General features: G+C 39.9%; 2 protein-coding genes across 2 annotated transcripts; one reads left to right on the plus strand and one right to left on the minus strand.

The window, feature by feature from the left end:
- Positions 1–526: 526 nt before the first annotated feature.
- LOC121999548 (putative wall-associated receptor kinase-like 16) lies at positions 527–4043 on the minus strand. The gene is made up of 4 exons (XM_042554215.1): positions 3119–4043; positions 2519–2596; positions 1876–2025; positions 527–1766 (listed from the first exon to the last, which is right to left on the minus strand). Exons 1-4 carry the CDS (start codon positions 4041–4043, stop codon positions 541–543), a joined length of 2379 nt encoding a protein of 792 aa, XP_042410149.1. The 3' UTR covers positions 527–540.
- Positions 4044–4408: 365 nt separating this feature from the next.
- LOC121999567 lies at positions 4409–6902 on the plus strand. Its single transcript, XM_042554232.1, has 3 exons — positions 4409–4413; positions 5582–5930; positions 6848–6902. The coding sequence occupies exons 1-3, from the start codon at positions 4409–4411 to the stop codon at positions 6857–6859; spliced, it is 366 nt and encodes a 121-aa protein (XP_042410166.1). The 3' UTR covers positions 6860–6902.
- The last annotated feature ends 17423 nt before the right edge of the window (positions 6903–24325 follow it).

Here is a 24325-nt window from a genome sequence, read left to right on the forward strand (position 1 = left end):
CGACAGGGGAGATAAATTACATCAATTGCCTCGATAGATAGAGATAATCATTACTTCAGAGAGATGAAGTTAGATAGCATTAATGAGTTGAACTTGTTGAGTTTGATTAAACGATTATAAATTTCATATCTTTATAATTAAACAAATCCTTGAGAATATCATGAATCAAAAGAACTATTTTTTTTTCTTTGTGATGTAATTCAATTAACTTTGCAATGAATTTTTAAGAAAATGAAATAAGGAAAATCATGGCAAGAAGCTAATATATTAACATAATAAAATATCCTAACTGTAGTGAAAAAAGAACGAAACTAAAATTTTATAGTGAGCAATATAATTGCTGAAAATATAAGAGTTATACGGTCTTCAAACTAGTATTCTAGTTTCATAAACTTAGGAATTCATTTGTATAAATATATAGATAGAGATAAATGTACATTACACATCATACATATATTAATGTCTATAAAATTATTTATACAAAGTTCAAGAGATAACAAAAAAGATGCAAATTACACATGCTTACATACATAAAACAAATTACCTAGCACAATTTTGTGACCACATGAGCTCCTTCTCATAGCTATAATTCCTAGAATTTCCTTGACTTATGTGATTCATCAATTCTGAGGAAGATTGAGATGACATAGTGAGTAAACATTCAATTTCCTCGTTGCCTTCTGGTATACAATCTCCTTTCCTTTTCATTCTAGTCTTTCTCATACTTTGCAATTTATACTCAACTTCCTTCATTGAAGGCCTTTTTGCACCTTTCAAACTCAAGCATGTTTCTATCAAACTACTTATTTCAAGAAACTCTGGCTCTGTCCCTTCTTGCAAAACACGTTCTTCTACCAAATCAAACAATGTGTTCTCTCTTTTTGCTTGAAAGAAATTCATTGCTAGATTTTGTTGTGACTCAATATTAGTTGAGTATATAGGCTTCTTTCCTGTTAAAAGTTCAAGAAGAATAATTCCAAAGCTATAGACATCACTTTTCTCTGTCAACTGACTAGTTTGATAATACTCCAGATCCAAGTACCCAAAGGTACCGTGTATGGCAGTAGTTATATGTGTTTGATCAAGAGGAATAAATCTTGATGCTCCAAAGTCTGATACCTTCGCCTTAAATGTATCATCTAAAAGAATATTTGATGACTTCACATCCCTATGGAAAATAGATATAGAAGCCGCTGAGTGTAAATAGGCAAGTGCTCCGACAGATTCTGTGGCAATTCTAAGACGATCATCCCAGGATAATTTGGATTCACCTTGTGAAACATGAAGATGATCTGAAAGGGTCCCATTGGAGATAAATTCATAAACCAACAAAGGAACTTCAGTTTCTAAACAACATCCAAAAAGCTTAACTACGTTTCTATGATTGATTTGAGAAAGAACCGCAACCTCATTTATGAATTGATCAATCTCACTTTTTTTAACAGTTTTTGACTTTTTTATGGCAACAACTCGTTGATATGATAGAATCCCTTTGTAAACAGTACCATGTCCTCTCCTTCCAAGTATTCGAGTTTCATCAAAATTGTTTGTTGCCTTTTCTATCTCTTCCAAAGAAAATATAGTTGTTCTCTCATCAACATGGTCACTTGTAGAGATTAATTGTTGAAGCAGTAAACCATGATTTTGATGAAAATTCCTTTGTCTGATTTTCTTTAGATTTCTTTGCTTCCATTTCTTTCCTACGATGACCAATGTTACACAGAGGAGCAAGAGACTTGTTCCAATGCTAGCACCAAGGATGACACCTGCACAAAATTGATTTATTACCTTTTATTTTAATTTAGTTGTACATATATATAATTATATAAATGTTAGTCTTATGTAAATAAAATGTATTTGAAACTAGGGATTTACCCAATATAAGAGCATTCCTTCTGTTGGGGAGGCATGTTCCTTCGATAGGATCACCAGATGTTCCCCTAGGACATGTGCACCTGTAACTTCCTTCTGTATTTATACAATCTCCGGTGCAAACTTTTGTAGTAGAATTACATTCATCAATATCTAAAATTCCATAACACTTTGTCAATACATTATACATCACATGTTTATAATATAAATTATATATACCTAAGTTTCCATTGATAAAGTTTAAATGCCGTTTCCAGCTTTCAGAATATATTCAATTATTACAATTCTATCAGTATTTTATATAAAATAAATAAATATTATATACATATATATAAGTATTATTATTTTATATAAGTACATTAATTTGTAATATTAAATAAATAATTGAAATTATTGTATTATAATAAGATTTTAAATAAATAAAAATGTGAACATTTTATATCATTAATCAACTATTTATTTTTATCAGTATTGTTTTATCATTAATCAGTATTTATTTTTATCAGTATCATTAATCAGTATTGATTTATTATTAATCAATAGATATAAATAATACAGCTATATACTATTTAATAATTACAATTTTTTCTTTTACATATAAAATGCATATCTTGAAAAAGTGAGAAATTAAAGATGTTTTTAGTACCTTGACATCCATCAGGAAGGTAAGGATTTCCATCGTAGCCATCTTTGCATATGCATATGTACCCTTTGGCCTTTGTTTCTTACATCCAAACAAGAGCTGTTTTGATAGACACATTATCTTTTGCAGCATCCTCACAGGATTGATTGGCGATTACCCATGTCATGATTATTGTAGCATTGTAAATAGTGAAATGTGAATGCGTAGACGATAGGTGAATATAATAATGAAGAGGATCAGGATTATACTCCAGTTGCCCTTCCTTCAATGAAATTTTGTTCACTACATAATCGTCTAGAAATAGAAGAGCTGGCGGATGAAAAGTCTCATTGCATGTTAGAGCAAAGTATTCATCTCGATAACAACCTTGTTTTAACCCGAAGGGGAAGGAAATTGTAACATTTCCACATTTGGTTCGACAATCTTTGTCAGGAGTGAATGTAAAATTTTTATCTGTTAACACATGCACTCACGAATGATTAGCTAGCTCTAATATTTAAAAATTCTATATATAAAATGATATATCATTAATTTATTTAAGTTAATTAATTAGCATGCATATTTTACAAGAGAATATATATAGAAGGGATTTAGAATCATCACCTAGTTGACAGCCATTAGGTAGGTAGGGGTTGCCGACATGATTAAAAGAACATCGACAAATGTAACCAACGGTGGTTGCATTCAAAAATGGTGCATCGTCAAATAGGACATCATGGCATTCACTTTTGTTACTACGACAAGCATAAGTGTCGCTACTCTTTATGGCCTCTTTGCACGTTGAATGGTCATTGAAGTACCAAGCGAGAGATGCCATCATTCCAGTTGTATTCCTATTGTTTATAAATCTTTCGTAGTCATCATCATTAATGAAGTCATTGTTGTATATGATGGCTATGACGTTGGAGTTGTTATTGTTGATCATATGTTCCACATTCTCATTGAATCGAGTTAATTGAATAGCCCATGAAAGCTGGCTATATTTTGCACTATCCAAGTAAAAGCTACAATATGTACTGTTGAACATGTGTCCCCGCTCAATAGTTGATATATTGGCAGTGAAGCATATTGTAAAGCAATTCTCCACCGAACTATTGTTAACGAGATTAACAATATTAGCAATAACACTACAACCAACCACAAGCAAAATGTTGTTGCCTGGATATCCATATCCATATCCGTATTCATATCCATCATATCCATATAGGCTTTCCCAATCAGCTAAACGTAAGCCATAAGAGAGAGACAAATTCTTAAGATTGATCAATGTAGTGTTGATGAATTGTTCATCTGCATTCAATGTGACATATGGCGATTCAATGTTGACAAACCCTTCTTTTGAAAAATTTCTTATTTGGATATTGCTATCTCCTAGAAGGAGTCTTGGAGAATCCGAGTCATGTGAACAAGTAAGATTAAATCCAACACCAAAAGAACAATTATTGCCAATGCCAAAAGGATATTCAATTTGTATATCACCACATGTGTTGGGACAATCGGAAAGGAGAGTAAAATTTTTATTTTCCATTAGCCAACTTGTAGAACCCTCCAATATTGATATCAATAAGACAATTTGTAGCAGCAATATCCTAGTGACTTCCATTTTATATATGTTCCTACAAATCAACTATCAATAAAAAAAATACATAATCAATAAAAAGAGTTCAATTATTATTGATAATATATATAGGTATGCATTACTTAAAAAACAACTACTCCAAGAAAAAGTAGGATAGTTCATGTATAAATAGACAATTTTTATTTTATTATATATATATATATATATATATATATATATATATATATATATATATATATATATATATATATATATATATATATATATATATATATATATATATATGGGTTTGGATTATGCAACTTATTAATCACATGAGGTTGTAATTATATATTTATTATTTTTATCTTAATAAATTTGATCCACTATGTCAATCTCAATTAGTATCAAACAACAAGACATCTTATTCGTTGAGTATACTAACTTTAACTAGTTGTGTACTGAGTGAATAGTGGGATCAGTTGTAATTTATACAGCAAAGTTTGTTTATGTGTGGGAGGTAAAGTAACCCATTAACTTGATATGTAACTTTAGAAATTCTTAAGACTTGGCTCATCTAATTAAGTCTTTCATACAAACTCCATCATTAGTCCACATCATTTTATTATTATTTTTAGCTAGCACTAAGTATTCAGCCCTTCGGACTAACTGATCTTGAGAATGACCAAATCGGTTTTATGAAAATTTCCCACCGATTATTAAAATAAATCTGAAAATACTGACAGCAGACGACCTAATAATCCAACATCTAAAATTTATCATTGAACGAAGTGGATATCATTTTCTTGATCTATTCAATCCAATTAGTCAAGTTCAATAAGTCAACTATCAAATAGAGAAAAACCTTATCAACCATTTAGTTATTAGGTGAGCTAGAGAATCCTTTAACTTGATATGCCCAATTATAAGTCTAAAAATACTTCATTTAACGAATCAAGTCTTGTATAAACTCCTTCATTTGTCCACACAATTTTAGGTGGAATAGTTGGATTAAAATTAAGATGATAATGCTCATCTCAGGCATCTCAATATCGTCAGCTCCCGATTAATTAAATACAGGCAGATAAATTACATATGACATTTTTCTTTAACACAGAGACCCTTTACATATGGGAAGTCGGACATCCAATAATATATTTTGTATCCGCTAAAAATTAATCCCAAAATCTATTAGAATAATTACTCATGTAATTATCAACAGTCCCAATCCACAAGGGTAGGTGAAACGGTTAGTTCCAAAGGAAGAAGCACGAGAATATATATTGTAAAATACGGCATTCAAATAATATTTAAATAATAAGGTTATTTGATAAATAATTTTATTGGAAATTTTAGAAATTTTTTTGGATTTAATCGGAGCCTATAGGGTGTATTTTGAGGGGATAAAATATATGCTTTGGAAAAAGTCTATTTGGAATACCCGGAAGTGGGAGTTGATTGAGAAATGAATTTAGGGTTTGATTTTACAAGTCCCTAAGTTATAAAAGGGAAAATTCTCCCGACCCTATTGCTTCTCCCCGTCGCCGAATCCCTTCCCTTCTCATCACCTTGCGACGCTGCCACCGCCGCGTCTCCCTCTCCCTCTCGCGAGAGCCACTCCCTGCCGGCTCTCCTCTCGTGAGTTCCCAAAGAGCCACAGTCGCCTGCTCTTTGTCCCTCACTCTCGCCGGCCTTTTATCCTCGCACAAGCACCAGCCGAACCTCTCCTCCTCTCGCGTCGCCTCGGCCCCAGCCGCCGAGTTTCTTTTCCACTCTTCTCCTCACGGATTCCCGCAACCACATCTGGTGATCTCCTCCTCACGCGAGCAGCAAGCCGCCGACCCTCTCCTTGCCGAGGTATGCTCTAATTGATCTAGCAAGTTCTCTTTAATATGTTGGTATGAGGTTTGTGAGGTGAAGACTCGATGCTTGGGAGGAGTTTATGCGTTTGTCTACTGCCCGATTGATTGAAAGTGTCGTGACTCAAGTTTTCTTCGCCGTTCTTGCTCCGATCGAATTCTTTTTCAAGATTTTACAATGGATTTGGATGGTTACAAAAAAATGATTTAGTTCAGATTTGTCTTGATGATTTGAGTTAGGGTTCATGTTTTGGTAACCTTGGTTAGTGCGATGGTGTTGGGCTTCCTTCTTGCATAGCCGAAAGATTTGGGACAGGAGGATGGTATTTGTTTTTCGCCTCATTTGATGATGCAATTGCTGCTTCACAGATTTAATGCGTTTCATGGTGCTCAACTGTTTTGGGTAAGTGGAGTTTGATTGCAAGGTGGCTCTGTTGTGTCTTGTTGATTCCAGCTTCTGGACAGAGATCTTTCTTCTATGATTCTGGTTCTTCCTTGCGAATTAGATTTCTTGACCGATTCAGTGGTTTTCCATTGATGCCTATTGCTTCATTATATTCTTTAGAATTTTGTTGGATTTGAGATTGTAGATCGAATACAATGATGCCCTGTTTCTTCTTCATGAGTGGATTTGGGATTTGGTCAATTTTGGTTAGTGTGTTTTGCTTGGAATTTATTCTATGGGGCCTTGGGTTCTATCGAGTTGGATATGGTTTTGGTAGTAGATCTATAGAATGAAGCGTGAATTCAACTGTGGTTCCTGTATATTGTGATGGCTTCGGGATCCCTTTCTCTATGGCCAGATCAATGGATTTCCAAAGTTGAGATGGGTTTTGTTGTTCGATATTGCTGGAGTTTTCGATTTAGATAGTGTCGTTATGAAATTAGCTAAATTGTACATCACGTGATTTGCAGGACGTTGATTGAAGACGGTTGACACGATCTGCATATAAAGGCGGGTATTTCTTGCTTTATTTTCTTTTAGTATTTTGACCTTAGTGCATGAATCATTTTGGATAAGGATTGTTTACCTTGACTCCACTCTTATTTTTCTTGTGCTTGATACTTCCACGCAATCTTTGAGAAATTCGTTCCATATCTATACAGTCTCTTGTTGTTGTCCATGATCGAGCGTATACTAGATACCTGTCAGTTGTATCGTTGTTTATTTATACGATATGAGCACGCCGGCTTCATATCGAGCATACTGCTTCCGCTTATATACGATGATTCGCTGCATTGTTCACATCATGTCATTGCATGCACGCCGATCCCCGCCACCGAGAGAGTGGTAGCCGGAGTCGACGCTGTCTCGTCCGTGCCGCACCGCCACGCGTAGTGGTAGGCTGAGTTCATGCAGCAGAGACCCCTTTTGTGTATCTAGTTAGCTACTCAAGACTGTCCCATCCGGCCACCGTGGGAGTGGCGGCTTTGGGTACATGTTGTCGTTGATCCGCCTCTCACCATACGGGCTCGTGGTCGAGAGGTGGGCGGGGTGACCATCCGTGCATACCTGTTATTATACCCGCTTGCCCTCGTTGTTTACTTATGTTGTCATTGTTTACTTATGCTGCTGTGGTATATTTATGTTGCCGTTGCTTCTTGCTGTTGTTCACTTATGCTGACATGCTGTCTTATGTTAAGATATGCTCACGTTGTAGGTGGTTAAACCTTGGTTTAGAAATTGGAAATGTTTATATACCTTACCCATTACCTCTGTAGTTATGAGCAGTACTGTAGCAGATTAGTACCATTTTTGACTTTCTGTATCTAGCCTAGGATACGGTTCCAGGTATGAACCTTTAACATGGTTTTAGTTTCGTATCTGCTATTCTCTTATGAGACTGTATTCCTTTTGAGTATTCTTTATTGGTTGATTATGTTCATGCACTATCTCTTTCCTTACCCGCTGAGTTCCAATACTCACCACCCCGTAAAAATGGTTTTCTTTCGTCAGGTAACAGATAGATGAGTCATGGATGCTTGGAGAGATGCCGGCTGCCAGTCCTAGGTCCCGCGTCATATTCGAAAGTTGATTTTGGTTCTGTTTCTCTTTACTTGCATTTCGTATTCGTTGGATTTGGTGTTGTGAGAACTATGTTTTGACACTTCTTGTGTGGACTTGGTATTTGTGATGTTTTGATAACTTTGAAATTTGTGGATTTTCTCTTCGTTTTCATTCCGCTGTGCTTATTTTATCTTTTGTCCAGCCGAGTAGGCTGAGTATATTAAACTGCGTGGTTGTGTTGTTTCCATTTTCTATGGTATGTATATTCCAGCCGAGTGTGGCTGATGTATATTTTGTATGTAGTAATGTTTCAGATTGTCTCCCGTATAGGAGAGATGCTGTCGAAATTTCTTCGGACAGGGACTCCTCTGGGGCGTGACAATTTAGTGGTATCAGAGCCTGGTTCTAGTCAAATGTTGTGTTTTGTGTTTTGGAATTTCAATCTTGTTTCGATTTATGATTTTCGGTGTTCCGATTGTTTTGTTTTCCCCTTTGTAATTTGATCCTTCGATGTGACTTTCGAGTTGTGGGACCAGGCAGCGGTAAGATATCTCCGAGCTATAGGATGTAAGTGGTCTACTGCTAAATCATTTCCCTTACCTACTTATTATTAACAGGAATGGCACGAAAAGGGTCGACTGCTATGCATCACCGTGGACAAGGTCGACCTCGAAAACAACCCACGGTATCGATGGGCCCCGAACTGCTGGCCAAGAGACGGAGTTTACAGGAAACCCGAACGAGTACCACCTGTGGTACCACACCTACTACTACCGAGTGGGTGATGGATGAGCCCGAATACCCTTATTGGCCAAGTCTGTAAAGATCGAACTACTCTGTTCCACGGGGTGCTGACCTTGGGCGGCTCGTAGTCGGTTCAAGAACTGGAGGCACATTTTGGTACATGAAGTGTACGGATGAAGAGAAGGTGGAGTTGGCGGCATACCATCTTCGTGATCAGGCCGTCACTTGGTGGGACATGCAGAAGTCGATCTTTGGGGAACGGCACGCCACGTGGTCGATGTACCGGGAGGCATTTGAGAGAGTATTTTCCTGCTACATTTTGTCTAGCCCATCGTCAGAGTTTCAACCTCAAGCAGGGCGACCGCTCCGTGATGGAGTATAATGCGAATTCAGCAGATGGCTGAATTTTGTCCTCATCTGGTGGCTCAGGATTATGATCGGATGCATCAGTTTACTCAAGGACTTGCGGCGTACATACGACTCAAGATGTCAGGATTTCCAGGTAGTTCTTATCGGGAGGTGTTAGATCGGGCATTATTCATTGAGATGACTCAGCAGCAAGTGAACCTGGAGGAAAGTAATACTAAACAAGTGACACAGAAGAAGGAAAAAAGAGGCCAGAGCTCACAGGTTACCTCTGGAGGGTCCTCTCCACCTCAGAAGACAAGGCGAACCTCGGATGGGGGTTCCCATTCCCCTCAGCGAGATTGGAAGAATGATAGTAGAGGGACCAGATGTTTCCAGTGCGGCTCGAAAAGTCACCTCAAACCCAATTGTCCATTGGACCACTCGATATGCTTTTATTGTAAGCTTCCGGGACATGAGAGTCGGGATTGTACTCTGAAGGCTCAGTTGGAGACTACTAAAGTTACATCTCAGGGAGATCGACCCACCCAGCCGTGGCAGCAGAGAGGACTTCAGAGGACTCGGAGTGATTCACGTCAACCGCGACCGCCAAGCTCCCAAGGGCAGATATATTATATCCAGAGCCAGGAGGATCCAGCGATACCAGCGACCACACAGTACTCTGCCGCAGAGTCTCCTCTTCGTGCATTTCAACCCCAGCCACAGTTTCAGTACCAGCATCAGCAGCCGGTTATCGCACCTCCGAATCCACCTCAGACTGTTCCAACGATACCACCACCGAGCTCAGATGTGGGGCATGCTCATGTAGTCACACGGGAAAAGGCGCAGCGGGCCGAGGGATCGACCTTCTGAGGTAAGGTCTCAGTTTATATTTTTATTGCACCCTTATTGATAGGTACGGGTAGTTTTTATCCAGTTATATTTATAGTATATTTGAGTAGAATCGGTAGACTACCTGCGCACCGAACACATGGATTAGTAGTGTTCTTACCATTCTTGATATTTGGTTGGAGTAGCGTATGAGTATGTTGCATGGTTGTTATCTTTGGATGAGGAATCCCTAAGTTGGGTAGTAAATTTGGAGACCAAATTTTTATTAGTGGGGGAGAATGTAAAATACGGCACTCAAATAATATTTAAATAATAAGGTTATTTGATAAATAATTTTATTGGAAATTTTAAAATTTTTTAGAAATTTTTCTAGATTTAATCGGAGCCTATAGGGTGTATTTTGAGGGGATAAAATATAGGCTTTGGAAAAGGTCTGTTTGGAATACCCGGAAGTGGGAGTTGATTGAGAAATGAATTTAGGGTTTGATTTTACAAGTCCCTAAGTTATAAAAGGGAAAATTCTCCCGACCCTATTGCTTCTCCCCGTCGCCGAATCCCTTCCCTTCTCATCACCTTGCGACGCTGCCACCGCCGCGTCTCCCTCTCCCTCTCCCTCTCGCAAGAGCCACTCCCTGCCGGCTCTCCTCTCGTGAGTTCCCAAAGAGCCACAGCCGCCTGCTCTTTGTCCCTCACTCTCGCCGGCCTTTTATCCTCGCACAAGCACCAGCCGAACCTCTCCTCCTCTCGCGTCGCCTCGGCCCCAGCCGCCGAGTTTCTTTTCCACTCTTCTCCTCACGGATTCCCGCAACCACATCTGGTGATCTCCTCACGCGAGCAGCAAGCCGCCGACCCTCTCCTTGCCGAGGTATGCTCTAATTGATCCAGCAAGTTCTCTTTAATATGTTGGTATGAGGTTTATGAGGTGATGACTCGATGCTTGGGAGGAGTTTATGCGTTTGTCTACTGCCCGATTGATTGAAAGTGTCGTGACTCAAGTTTTCTTCGCCGTTCTTGCTCCGATCGGATTCTTTTTCAAGATTTTACAATGGATTTGGATGGTTACAAAAAAATGATTTAGTTCAGATTTGTCTTGATGATTTGAGTTAGGGTTCATGTTTTGGTAACCTTGGTTAGTGCGATGGTGTTGGGCTTCCTTCTTGCATAGCTGAAAGATTTGGGACAGGAGGATGGTATTTGTTTTTCGCCTCATTTGATGATGCAATTGCTACTTCACAGATTTAATGCGTTTCATGGTGCTCAACTGTTTTGGGTAAGTGGAGTTTGATTGCAAGGTGGCTCTGTTGTGTCTTGTTGATTCCAGCTTCTGGGCAGAGATCTTTCTTCTATGATTCTGGTTCTTCCTTACGAATTAGATTTCTTGACCGATTCAGTGGTTTTCCATTGATGCCTATTGCTTCATTATATTCTTTAGAATTTTGTTGGATTTGAGATTGTAGATCGAATACAATGATGCCCTGTTTCTTCTTCATGAGTGGATTTGGGATTTGGTCAATTTTGGTTAGTGTGTTTTGCTTGGAATTTATTCTATGGGGCCTTGGGTTCTATCGAGTTGGATATGGTTTTGGTAGTAGATCTATAGAATGAAGCGTGAATTCAACTATGGTTCCTGCTCTATGGCCAGATCAATGGATTTCCAAAGTTGAGATGGGTTTTGTTGTTCGATATTGCTGGAGTTTTCGGTTTAGATAGTGTCGTTATGAAATTAGCTAAATTGTACATCACGTGATTTGCAGGACGTTGATTGAAGACGGTTGACACGATCTGCATATAAAGGCGGGTATTTCTTGCTTTATTTTCTTTTAGTATTTTGACCTTAGTGCATGAATCATTTTGGATAAGGATTGTTTACCTTGACTCCACTCTTATTTTTCTTGTGCTTGATACTTCCACGCAATCTTTGAGAAATTCGTTCCATATCTATACAGTCTCTTGTTGTTGTCCATGATCAGTAGCAGATACTAGATACCCTGTTTGTATGCTTTCGATCGCTGTTTATTTACGCATATATCGAGTACGCCGGCTTCACGAATATAGCATACCGCTCGCTATATATACGATGACCGCTGCATTGTTCACATCACGTCATTGCACGCACGCCGATCCCCGCCACCGAGAGTGGTAGCCGGAGTTGATGCCGCTTGTCCCGGCCGCACTCGCCACGCGTGGTAGTGGTAGTGGAGTTGCGAGCGTAGGACCCCTTCAGCGGTATCTAGTTAGCTACTCAAGAATCGCTCATCCGGTCACCGTGGAGTGGCGGCCTGGGTGGTACAATTGTTATTGATCCGCCTCTCGACCACAGGTCATGGTGCCGAGAGGTGGGCGGGTGACCATCCGTGCATACGCGTTATTATTTACGCTGTCGTTGCTTACTTATGTTGTTATTGTTTACTTATGCTGTGGTATATTTATGTTGCCGCTGTTGCTTGTTCACTTATTTGACATCTGTCTTATGTTAAGATACGCCACGTTGAGGTGGTTAAACCTGGTTTAGAAATCGAAATGTTTATATACCTTACCCATTACCTCTGTAGTTATGAGCAGATTAGTACCATTTCTGACTTTCTGTATCTAGCCTAGGATACGGTTCCAGGTATGAACCTTTAACATGGTTTTAGTTTCGTATCTGCTATTCTCTTATGAGACTGTATTCCTTTTGGGTATTCTTTATTGGTTGATTATATTCATGCACTATCTCTTTCCTTACCCGCTGAGTTCCAATACTCACCACCCCGTAAAAATGATTTTCTTTCGCCAGGTAACAGATAAATGAGTCATGGATGCTTGGAGAGATGCCGGCTGCCAGTTCTAGGTCCCGCGTCATATTCGAAAGTTGATTTTGGTTCTGTTTCTCTTTACTTGCATTTCGTATTCGTTGGATTTGGTGTTGTGAGAACTATGTTTTGACACTTGTTGTGTGGACTTGGTATTTGTGATGTTTTGATAACTTTGAAATTTGTGGATTTTCTCTTCGTTTTCATTCCGCTGTGCTTATTTTATCTTTTGTCCAGCCGAGTAGGCTGAGTATATTAAACTGCGTGGTTGTGTTGTTTCCATTTTCTATGGTATGTATATTCCAGTCGAGTGTGGCTGATGTATATTTTGTATGTAGTAATGTTTCAGATTGTCTCCCGTACAGGAGAGATGCTGCCGAAATTTCTTCGGACAGGGACTCCTATGGGGCGTGACATATATAAAATGAATTTTATTGATTGGAATTTGTTTCAAGAGCTTGAAATAGTTTACAAGATGGTTTATTAGTTAAATTTGTAAGATAGTTGGAAATTAAATGAGATGTGCCGAGAACTTTATTTATGTGTACTAAACAGAATCTAGCTTAGAGTAAATAATATCGGTTAATTAAGACAGAGAAGCAAAGAGAAAATACTGACCTCTGTCAAATTTTGGTAGCCAAAACTGATCACTTGATTGATTAAAGCCTCTTTCTCCAACCAAAGCACAATCATCCCGTGGGATCTAGATTGTTTATATAGAGATCGAGAGAGTCTTGTACGTGCTCCATGGACTTAACATTGATCAAAGAATAAGGATAATGCATTTTTAATTTGAATTGAATAATATATGTCAGCATGGACTTGACTCCAAGAGATTTGTGATCAGACCAATCACTATCGTTTCAGTTAAAGAAATTAAAACATAACTTGGTAGAAATTAATTTAATTCCTTTCTTAATTTTTCATTATATCATTATTTTAATCTTCTACTTGTTATTTATTTTATTTTAATTGTATACACGCCATGTACATACATATGTGATGTGCATGAAATTTCAAGCATATATTTTTCATTTTTCTACCGGAGAATATAATTAATAGTTCGCTGTTATTCTGAAAGTCTTCTTCTGTAGCTTTGTCTGAATCGTGAACTAATGCAATTTAGTAAATGTGATTAAAGTTAATTGTATATTGTAATATATTTAGAGTCACTGGATTCACAACTGTTGCTCCATCAACACGTTACAGATAGGACATATAAAGAGATCTTCTTCACGTCTTCCGTAGATTGGACGTCCAACTATAATTTAGAATATGTAATTAATTAGATGGAGGACCATATGATTAATAATGAGGTATCTGTCAATTTTAGTTCTAAAATGTTCAAGGCTCCATGCCTCCTCTATTACAAATTATTGCCATTATAAAAAATAAGTCTTCTCCAAAAAAAAAAAAAAAAAAAAAAAAAAGGGTCTTCTGCTAAATCATAACTAAAAAATTAAAACTTCAACCATGGCCGTTGAAATTAAAAGGACCCAAGAAATTAAACATGATAGAAACTTAATTGCAATCACTTTTATTTCCATCAAATAAAAATTGAAGTACTCCATGTAAGTTGATTTTCTGTTGACTCTTCTACTCATTATATCTATAAATACGAAAATAAATCCTCGATTTTCCCCTAAAAACCAAAGAATACTCATCTTCAATTTTTATTTCATTTTCCACATCTCTATTTAATTAATTATTGTCATTTGATATATATATATATATATATAATAATTAAATAGAGATGTGGAAAATAAAATATAAATTGAAGATGCCCTTGAGGGCATGCAACGTTTTAAAAATCTCTCTCTCTATATACCCTTGAGCGTATGTAACATATCAACCCTCTCTCTATATCTCAAATGATAATAATTAATAGAGATGTGGAAAATGAAATATAAATTGAAGATGACTATTCTTTTGTGGAAAATGAAGGATTTATTTTCATATTTAATGAGAAGAAGAGTCCTGCGATAAAGACTCAAGAGTCAGGCAGAAGTTTTTATTTTCATACATATCAATAATATATATTAAAAAATCTAGGCAATGGGGAAGTTCCGACCATCAAAATTGATCAGATGTAAGACAATATAATGATAAGTCCCAACAAATTAAAGTAGGTTAGATACTAGGTAAAGAAAGTCCTATTAGATTGAATTCAATAGGATTGGATATTAGGGAAGATAAGAATTTAATTTTGATAAGATTAAAATAGAAGTATCAGTCATTTTATAGAGTGTATCAATCAACTAATGAACCATAAACTTTGAAATTGAAGGTTTGAAGGGTGTTTTTGAACACCATCAGAATTTGTTACGGTGTTTCTAGTGTGCTAGAGTAGGAAAAGATTAATGAACAATACAATCGACTTTGACGATTAATGTAGCAAAGAGAAAGTTAGTTATGCAAAGGGTCATTGCACTAGGACAAATGCCCCTCTTAATTTATCCCCTTCTAGAGAGTGTGGGCCCATCCTGGAAGGACCACTAAGGTGACTATTTCATCTTTACTCCAAAAGAGAAGGTTAGTTATTAAATCGACTGATACTGATTAGTCGAGTTGGTCAATCGACTGATGTTACTGTAACAAACAATCAACTTGATTGATGTTGATTAATAGAGTTGTTCAATTAACTGATCTTTTTGAGCAAACATAAAGTTTAAAACTCGATTTGGGACTCGAATATTAGTTGTCAATCAGTCAATTGATGAATTTGAATAGTAGGCTGATGTCACTATAACAGTGAATAAAAGGTTTTTGAGTCGGCAATGACACTCAACTATTTAGACATCACAATAACAATCGACTGTCTATGGTCAAATAGAGTTGTTAAGAGCCATTCTATAGATACAATGGTCGAATTCAGCAGACCAATCAACTAATGGTGAAATAGTAAATGAACATCAACCCTGACCTGAAGGCTATTAAGGGAGGGGTTTGAGGAGATTTTCAGAACCAGTTCTTAGGGGTTTTGGAGGATGATGCTGCTATATTTTCAAACCTCGTGAGGCATTCTAAACCAATAACAAATTGTTCAAAATAAAGTTTTCATTCGTAAAGTTATTTACTATCATTTGTATTTTGTTTTGTATTGCTTATAACAATAAGTGTTGTAAGAGGTTTCTCCACCTCCGAAAGATATCTGACAAGGAGAGAGCTAGTGGTAATTTTGCTAGGACAATAGGCCGTGGAGTTGGAACTGGGGGGTTCCAAACCATGTTCAATCGGTTTGTGTTGTGTTTGTTTTTATTGTTATGTGTTTATTGCGAATTGTGAATCTCTATTCATTCACTTTTGCAATGTCAATGACCTAGCATACTTGTGGTACTATCACTATGCTTTCTTCTGCTTGGATACCTTCCAGAGGTAGAAAAACTCTTATATCACTTGTTCTTATAAGAAACACAAATCAAAGACAAAGATATAAATGAAAATGAATACAATCAACTCAAACAAGTTTACACCAATGAAAATTTTGCTCTAAGTGCTTTTGGTTGCTTTGGATTACCTCGTAAAGGTGTTGAATGCAGTAGCACGTCCTCTCAAAACCTCCAAGAACCAACGTTGAAATCCTTTATGAAACCCTATCTAATAGGATTGTTGTTGTAAATGTTGATACCCCACGGTTTTGATGTGAATGACAACTAAGTTAAGTTATACCTTGTAGGATTTGATGCCTTGTGTTTAAGTGTCCAAGGACTTAGGAACATAAGAAGTCGAGCATAAGATGCAGCAAGCGAGAAGGACGACACGGGAAGAGAGCTGATAGGCTTAGTACATTTGAGGGATGAAGAGCTATAGGAGAGTACACCGATGGAGCGAGAAGAAAACACACAGTGCATCCGAGGGAGGAGATGCCAGGAGGAAGCATGCTTGAAGAGAAGGTCGGAGTTGGGTTCGGGTGAGCTCAACTCCGAACGACCAAACCATCACCCAGGCGTGTGAAGAAACAAGTGGTCAACTTGAAAGTTGACCATTCCAGGCGGCTCGGATTGACCGAAGGTAGCCTAATACTCTGAAGACTCGAGGCACTTCGATGGATCTCAGCCACCTTATATGCAAAGATGAGTAGTTGTCAATTACGAGACTTGAGGCGCCTCCGACTACTCAAGGTGCCTTCGAAGAGTTGGAGCCATTGCTACAGAGATAAGCTGTGGAGTCCAGCTCAGCACACCCAAGGCAGCTCAGGTGAAACGAGGCACCTCCAATGCCTACAGATCAATGGAAGAATGTTGTGATGTTGATCACACTCAGCTAAACTGAGGCGCCTCCGATCAATCAAGGCACCTTCGATGTATCATGTCAGCAAAATGATTATTTTGACCATGGGTTATAAAAAGAGATTGTAAAATACCGAAAAAGGGAGAATAACCATAAGAGGATTTTCAGAAATTCTTAGAAATTTTTTAGAAATTTTTCGAAGACCGTATGAAATAGGTTACGGGGATAAATATTGGGCCACGGAAAGCCTGTTTAGGCTACCCCATTTAAACGAGAAAAAGTTCAATTTTTTTAAATTTATTTTCTTTTTCTCCTTTTCCTTTTCCCTCTCTTCCCCATTTCCTTTACTCGATGTGACCCTCTCTTCATTTCGTCGGTTTCACTTCGGCTCCTTCACCTGACGGCGCCGTCACGACGATTCTCCTCCCAAGCGTACAAAAGGGTGGCCAAAGAGAAGACGGGTTCTTCTTCTCCTGATTCCAGAGACGCTGGCTCCGCTTCAACCACGGACAAGTAGCCAAGGGACAAACTTGCGCCATCTTCCTTGCTTTCCCTTCTCAATTTATCCCGTGCCCTAGCCATTACCTCGGCCAAGTCTTCTCCTTTTTCTTCTCGCGTCGCCTCTGGTCGCTACGGCCGACACCAGTCGCCGCTGCCCGTCGCCGTTCATCCATGCGCGCAGCCGACGCCGAGGGAGTTGTTCACAGCCGCAGACACACGTTGTCACTAGGGTTGAGCCGCTGGACTTCCATCGGCCCTGAGCAGCATCTCCTCTCGTGTTCTAGCGGTGCTACTCCGATCGTCGACCGCTAGCTTTCCTCTGCCGGACTAGATTCAAGGGGGAGGAGGGTTGACAGAGACACCATCTCCATCAGAAGCTCGCAGATCGGGATTTGGGGTAAGTCATTAGCATAAAGGTTATGGATTAAAGGTTAGGGTTTAAATTCTTAGAAGTATATATATATATATATATATATATATATATATATATATATATATATATATATATATATCTACCTATATATATATATACATATATATATATATCTATATTGATTTCGACTTGTAGGTCAGTGGCTTCATCCAGTTTTCGGTTACACTAAGTCAACAGTGGAGAATCCAGAATTTGGGTGAGTTTTTGGATTGAGGTAGATGCATTGATGTTAGTATGAAAAGGATTATGTGGTTAGATGTTATTCATCTTGTTCGTTAGGTTTAATCCGAATGATGGATCGATTAGGGTTAAGGAAACTAACCCTAGTTGACCAAGGGATTAAATTTAGGTAGGGTGAATGATCATGTTGATTAGGGGTTTTCCCTAATTAGGTTGGACATTTTCTTTAGCTACTTCATTTGAATTTAGCTAAATAAAACTTAACTATACTGTATGATATATTACAAGACTCTGATTTGCAACGCGTTGCCTTGCGTGGAATTACCTTTGACACGCGTTATATTGGAGGCACCTTGACTTACCTATTTTGATATGTCATGTTGATTTGCTTAGTAGATTTAGTAAGTAGTATTAATTATGATTATATTTGCATAGGTATGTCACTATTTGTTTCTGAGCATGTGTTGTTTGTTACCTATTTAGCATTCATGCCCCTGTTTATTATTTATGTTATAAAGGTAGTGACATCCATGCCATGTGATATACCGGACTAGTCATTTACCTTATCTGACCTGTGTACCTAGATCTGATTATTTGATCCATGCATTTTGGTACATACTTTTGGAGGTAGCTACGGTCAGGATTTTTCATGCTTAGTGACATGCACCATCTCACATGATTGCATGCTGAGTGATTGACAACTCCATTATTGTTGAGCACATCGACAGTTACATGGATCTGCATACACAACCACTCATGGGTTAGTGGTTTTTATTTAGGCAGGGTGTGTTGAAGTAGGTTACTCTGTCAGTGCTCCACTGGTCTGCTCATGGGTAGTGTAATTGTAGCGTGGTAGTAGGACAGGGATCCCTCCTCTTGATTGGCTCAGGGAGATGAGAGCATTGAGCTTCCCCACTTATGATTTGAGGTAGGAGGATAGGTGTACTCCGACAGTATCCTATCCACTCGGTCACTCATCAGGAGCAGTGATGGCAGAGTGTACAGTTGTCACAGCCATACCCACTCGGTCTCACTATCGTGTGTGAGATGGCTGACTGGCATCAGGGGTGACTAGGACATGTCATTGACATCATATGCATGATTGAATTTATTGCTTGTGTTTGCGCTGCACTTTATTTGCTGCATATTGGATGGATGCATATGATTTACATGCATACAGGGACATGAGGTATTTGGTATGACGACCTTTATGTTAGGATAGGAGGCCCTGGTGAGTACAGTTTGCTTCAGCCCTTTTCTTTTTTGCATTTCCAATTTTTCTCCTGAAGACTGTGCTCCATGGTTATTGCTATTAGTTATTGTTTACTATGCATGTCAACTAGGTATCCGCTGAGAAATTGACTCACCCCGTTGATATTACCATTTCAGGTTGATGCTGTTAGGAGGTTCCAGTCGCTAGTCCTGTTATGACGGGTTTCCATTTTGGACATTGGGTTTATTTGTTTTACCTTTTATATACTTGTGATGTATAGCTGTTGTCGTGGACTTTTAGCGAGTTTTGGACTACTGCCTTTGTTTTTTGCTGTGTTGGACTTTCTGTCATGGGTTTACGTTTTTTGTCATTGTAGTGGACTAGGTGGTTTTCAAATATAAACTGCGTGGTTGTGTCAGCTAGAGGCTGAATTATATAAACTGCATGGATTGCTTGTTATATTTTATTGTTATATGTTTCGACCATGTTGGCCGAGATTTGTGGCCCTGAGGGCCTTGTAGTGAAGTTTCATATTGTCACCCGTACAAGGGAGATACTGTCGAAATTTCTTCTGGCAGGGACTCCCCTGGGACGTGACAATATTTTTGGTATTAGAGCCAGGTTTGCGAGTCAAACTGGGTATTTTTGGATTTGTACGGATTTCTGTTATGTTCATGTTTTGGAATTCTGTTTTGGATTTGTATGGATTTCCGTCGATTTTCTCGTTTCAGAGTTCCGAGGTCATAAGGGGGATTGGATAGCGACGACACATCTCCAGACGACAAATAGGTAAAATGTTAAAATTTATGATTTTGATACTTGTAATAATATTTGAGTTATAATTTAACAGATATGAGGCGAGGTGCACGTGCTCCTATGCCGAGACGTGGTGCGGGACAACCACGCAAGATGACATTGGAATCCTTGGTAGCAGAGTCTCTAGAGACGTCTGTTGGGATTGAGCCTGTCAGTCAGGGACAGACTCTTTATGGTGCTGCGGGCGCGTCGGGCTCCCAAACCCCGATGACTTCTTTAGAAGTACCTACCTTGGATGTACCCACCTACTCACCCCTACCATATTTACGGTACCACCAGCAGTACCACCGGCACACCTGACACCTACTCCAGTTGTGCCTACTGCGTATCCGGTACCACCGCCACCAGTGCCTACGGCGTACCCGGCACCACCGCCACCGGTGCCTACTGCAAACCCGACACCCGCACTTGCAGTAGCAGTTACTCCACCTCTGGTACCACCACCTACCGTACCTCCAGCTGCGCCCACCTATACTGATCCTACAGTACCACCAGTGGCACCTGCCCTAGCTTATGCAGCAGCACCAGGGATACCACCCCCAACCCATCCAGCGGTACCACCAGTAGTACTATTTCCAGTGGTTCTACCAGTTCCCGCAGCAGTCCCTACTCCCCTTATAGATATAGTTACGGCACGAGCTCGGATCCCAATTTTGGCAAAGTCGATGAAAAGTCAATTCACACTATTCTGCGGAGAGATCGATCCGAGTGTGGCCTAGTCCTGGATAGAGACCATAGAGCGAACCTTCTTCTATATGACTTGCTCCGAGTGGGAGAAAGTAGAGCTGGCCGCTTTCCATTTACGAGACGAGGCCAATACCTGGTGGGATACGCATCGTTCCTTTATAGGCGAGCAGAGTATCACCTGGGCGAGATTCAGAGAGGCTTTTGAGAGTCGGTACTTTCCACGGGCATATCAGATGACACACCGTCAGGATTTTCTGAGTCTTCGGCAGAACAATCGCACTGTGACGGAGTATAATGCTGAATTCAATCGGTTGGCCAAATTTTGTCCAAAACCAGTTGCTGAGGACATGTCTCGTATGCTTCAGTTTATCCAGGGACTGAATGGACATCTACAAGTAAATCTTGTCGATTTTGGGAATACGCCTTACATAGAGGCACTGGACTGAACCCTTATGATTGAGTCAGCTCACTAAAGAGTGTATCCAGACAAGAAAAGGGAGCAGACTGATCGGACATTAGGACAGATTCAGCCGCCACAGGCTACCAGACAACAGCAGAGTGGTCGCGGTCGGGCTGGTCAGGGTACTTCTGGGGCATTTGGTCAGCCTCAGAAGTCAGGGCGATCTTCATCAGGACGTTTCCGATCTTCTCAGCAGAATCGGAAATAGCTCGCCAACGACACTCACTACACCAGATGTGGGTCTAGAGACCACGTCACCATAACCTGCTCCCTAGGACAGTCAGTTTGCTATTTTTGCAAACTGCCCGGGCACCTGAGCCGAGATTGTTCGCTAAAGGCTCAACATATCGCTTTCGGGGTCTCTGTTCATGGAGGACGGCTCAGTCAGACAGGGACACAGCAAGGAGGGCAGAGAGCCCAATCTTCTCACCGTCAGCTGAGGACATCTCCCTCTGTAGCAGTTGCATATGACATACATGGACAAGAGCACTCTAGTGCCCTTATGGTACCACAGAGTTCTGTTGTGGGACCTCAGTATCAGCTGCAGCCTCAGCCACTAGTTCAGTACCAGTCACAGCCTTAGTCCCTAGTATAGTATCAGCCGTAGCTACAGCCACTGGTCCAGTACCAGTCACATCCCCAACCGCTGGTCCAGTATCAGTCGCAACCCACATATCCATCTCTGGCTTAGTACCCAGCACCGTCACAGTGGTAGGCTCAGACTCAGACGCAGCAGCCTTTGGCAGCACTACCACCTCCACCACCGCCAGAGACTAGACGTGTTCATGCGGTTACCAGAGAGGATGCACAGCAGGCTGACGGATCTGTTTTCCGTGGTATGGTTTTACTTTATGCATTATCCGCTAATATGTTGATAGATACTAGTAGCTCACATTCTTTTACTTCCCAGGCTTTTATGAAGGACATAGGTAGACTACCTACACTTAGACCTTATCGACTGACCATCTCTCTACCATCTGGTGATACCTTGGATGTCATTCAGGAGGTCAGAGGTTGCCCATTAGATTTTGGCAACATGATACTCATGGTTGATTTATTAGTACTGGAAATGGTCGAGTTTGACATTATCCTTGGCATGGATTGGCTATCTGGATATCATTCCATGGTTGATTGCCAGACGAGGGTGGTCACATTCCGACCTCCGAACCAACCCTCGTGGGATTTCACTAGCATCAAGGACGATAGCATATCGATTATTTCAGCGATTCAGGCTTAGAAGCTGCTGTCACATGGCTGTCAAGGATTTCTTTTGTCTTTAATTAATACTGACGACATCAGTAAATCTTAGCTCTAAGATGTTCTAGTGGTCCGAGAGTATCCGGATGTATTTCCAGATGAGCTACCGAGCTTGCCTCCCAGAAGGCAAATGGAGTTTGCTATTGAGTTGATTCCGGGGACCGCGCCAGCATCGAAAGCTCCATATCGTATGGCGCCGAAAGAGTTGGATGAGCTAAAGGTCCAACTCCAGGAGTTATTGGATAGGGGATTTATTCGCCCTAGTGTTTCTCCGTGGGGTTCTCTGGTATTGTTTGTCAAGAAAAAGGATGGTATTCTGAGGTTGTGCATAGATTACAAACAGCTGAATATAGTGACCGTCAGGAATAAATACCCCTTACCGTGGATCGAGGATTTGTTTGATCAGCTTAGAGGTACATTAGTATATTCTAAAATTGATCTGCGATCTGGATATCATTAGTTGAGAGTTAAAGAATCTGATATTCAGAAGATAACATTCCGTACCAAATACGGACATTATGAATTTTTGGTAATGTCATTTGGGCTTACCAATGCTCCAGCGGTGTTTCTGGATTTGATGAACCACATCTTTCTGGAGTATCTAGATTAGTTAGTTGTTGTCTTCATCGATGACATTTTGATCTACTCGTGTTCCGAGGAGGAGCATGCACAACATCTTCGCATAGTCTTGGAGACTCTTCAGCAACATCGTCTATATGCAAAGTTCAGCAAGTGTGCTTTTTGGCTACCCTCAGTTGGTTTTTTTGGACACGTAGTGTCTAGCTGAGGTATTTCAGTAGACCCTCAGAAGATCGAGGCTGTCACCAGCTGGGAGCAGCCTAAATCAGTTCAGGAGATCCGTAGTTTCTTGGGATTGCTGGATATTATAGACGGTTTGTTGAGGGTTTCTCTCACATTACTATACCGCTGACACGCCTGACCAGGAAAGACGTGAAGCGGAGACTAGTAATAGCACCAGTTCATGTGGTCTGAGGCTTGCGAGACTAGTTTCCAGGAGCTGAAGCGGAGACTAATAATAGCACCAGTTCTGGTTTTACCCTCTGGAGAGGACGAATTCATACTCTACACCAACGCTTCTCTACAGGATTTGAGCTCTATTTGATGCAGCATGACAGGGTAGTCTCCTATGCTTCTCAGCAGTTGAAGGAGCATGAGAAGAACTACCCAGTTCATGATCTGGAGCTAGCTGCCATCATCTTTACTTTGAAGATTTGGCAGCATCATCTATACGGTATTACATTTGAGATTTTTACTGATCATAAGAGTCTCAAATATATTTTCATCCAAAAGGAGCTTAATCTCTGATAGAGGAGATGGATGGAATTCCTGAAGGATTATGATTGTACCATTAGCTACCACCTAGGGAAAGCTAATGTGGTTGCCGATGCGCTTAGCCGAAAGTCCAGAGGGACCTTAGCTTGCCACCGAGCTTTAGTCACAGACTTAACTCATGGTTTCTCCGAGTTGGGCCTTCAGGAGCAGGGATAGACAGAGTAGGGTATTCTAGTTACCATGGTTGCTCAGTCGTCGATCAGGATGAGGATCCGAGAGGCCTAGGTTGGTGATCAACATTTATAGTCCATTGGCAGCCATATAGCTTCCGGGCAGAAGACAGTGTTCACCTGAGATGACGTAGGTATTATATATTTCCAAGGCCGCTTATGCGTACCTCCATCTCATCAGGTCAGGGAGGAGCTACTTCAGGAGGCTCATCGCTCTCGATTTGCTATACACCTAGGCGGGACCCACATGTATCGAGACTTGAGGCGTTCCTATTAGTGGAATGACATGAAGAGAGACATCGCGGAATTTGTAGCTAGATGTCTTGTCTGTCAGCAGGTGAAGGCTGACCAC

This window comes from Zingiber officinale, chromosome 1A (assembly GCF_018446385.1).
Source record: "Zingiber officinale cultivar Zhangliang chromosome 1A, Zo_v1.1, whole genome shotgun sequence".
Taxonomy (NCBI): domain Eukaryota; kingdom Viridiplantae; phylum Streptophyta; class Magnoliopsida; order Zingiberales; family Zingiberaceae; genus Zingiber; species Zingiber officinale.

Excerpts from the sequence above, each read along its gene's own strand:
- LOC121999548 (XM_042554215.1), bottom strand. The coding sequence starts at position 4,043 with ATGGAAAATAAAAATTTTACTCTCCTTTCCGATTGTCCCAACACATGT. Across the intron at positions 2,597-3,118 it reads ACCTAATGGCTGTCAACTAG|AAACAAAGGCCAAAGGGTAC; the intron begins GTGATGATTCTA and ends TTTGGATGTAAG. Across the intron at positions 1,767-1,875 it reads AAGGAATGCTCTTATATTGG|GTGTCATCCTTGGTGCTAGC; the intron begins GTAAATCCCTAG and ends AATTTTGTGCAG.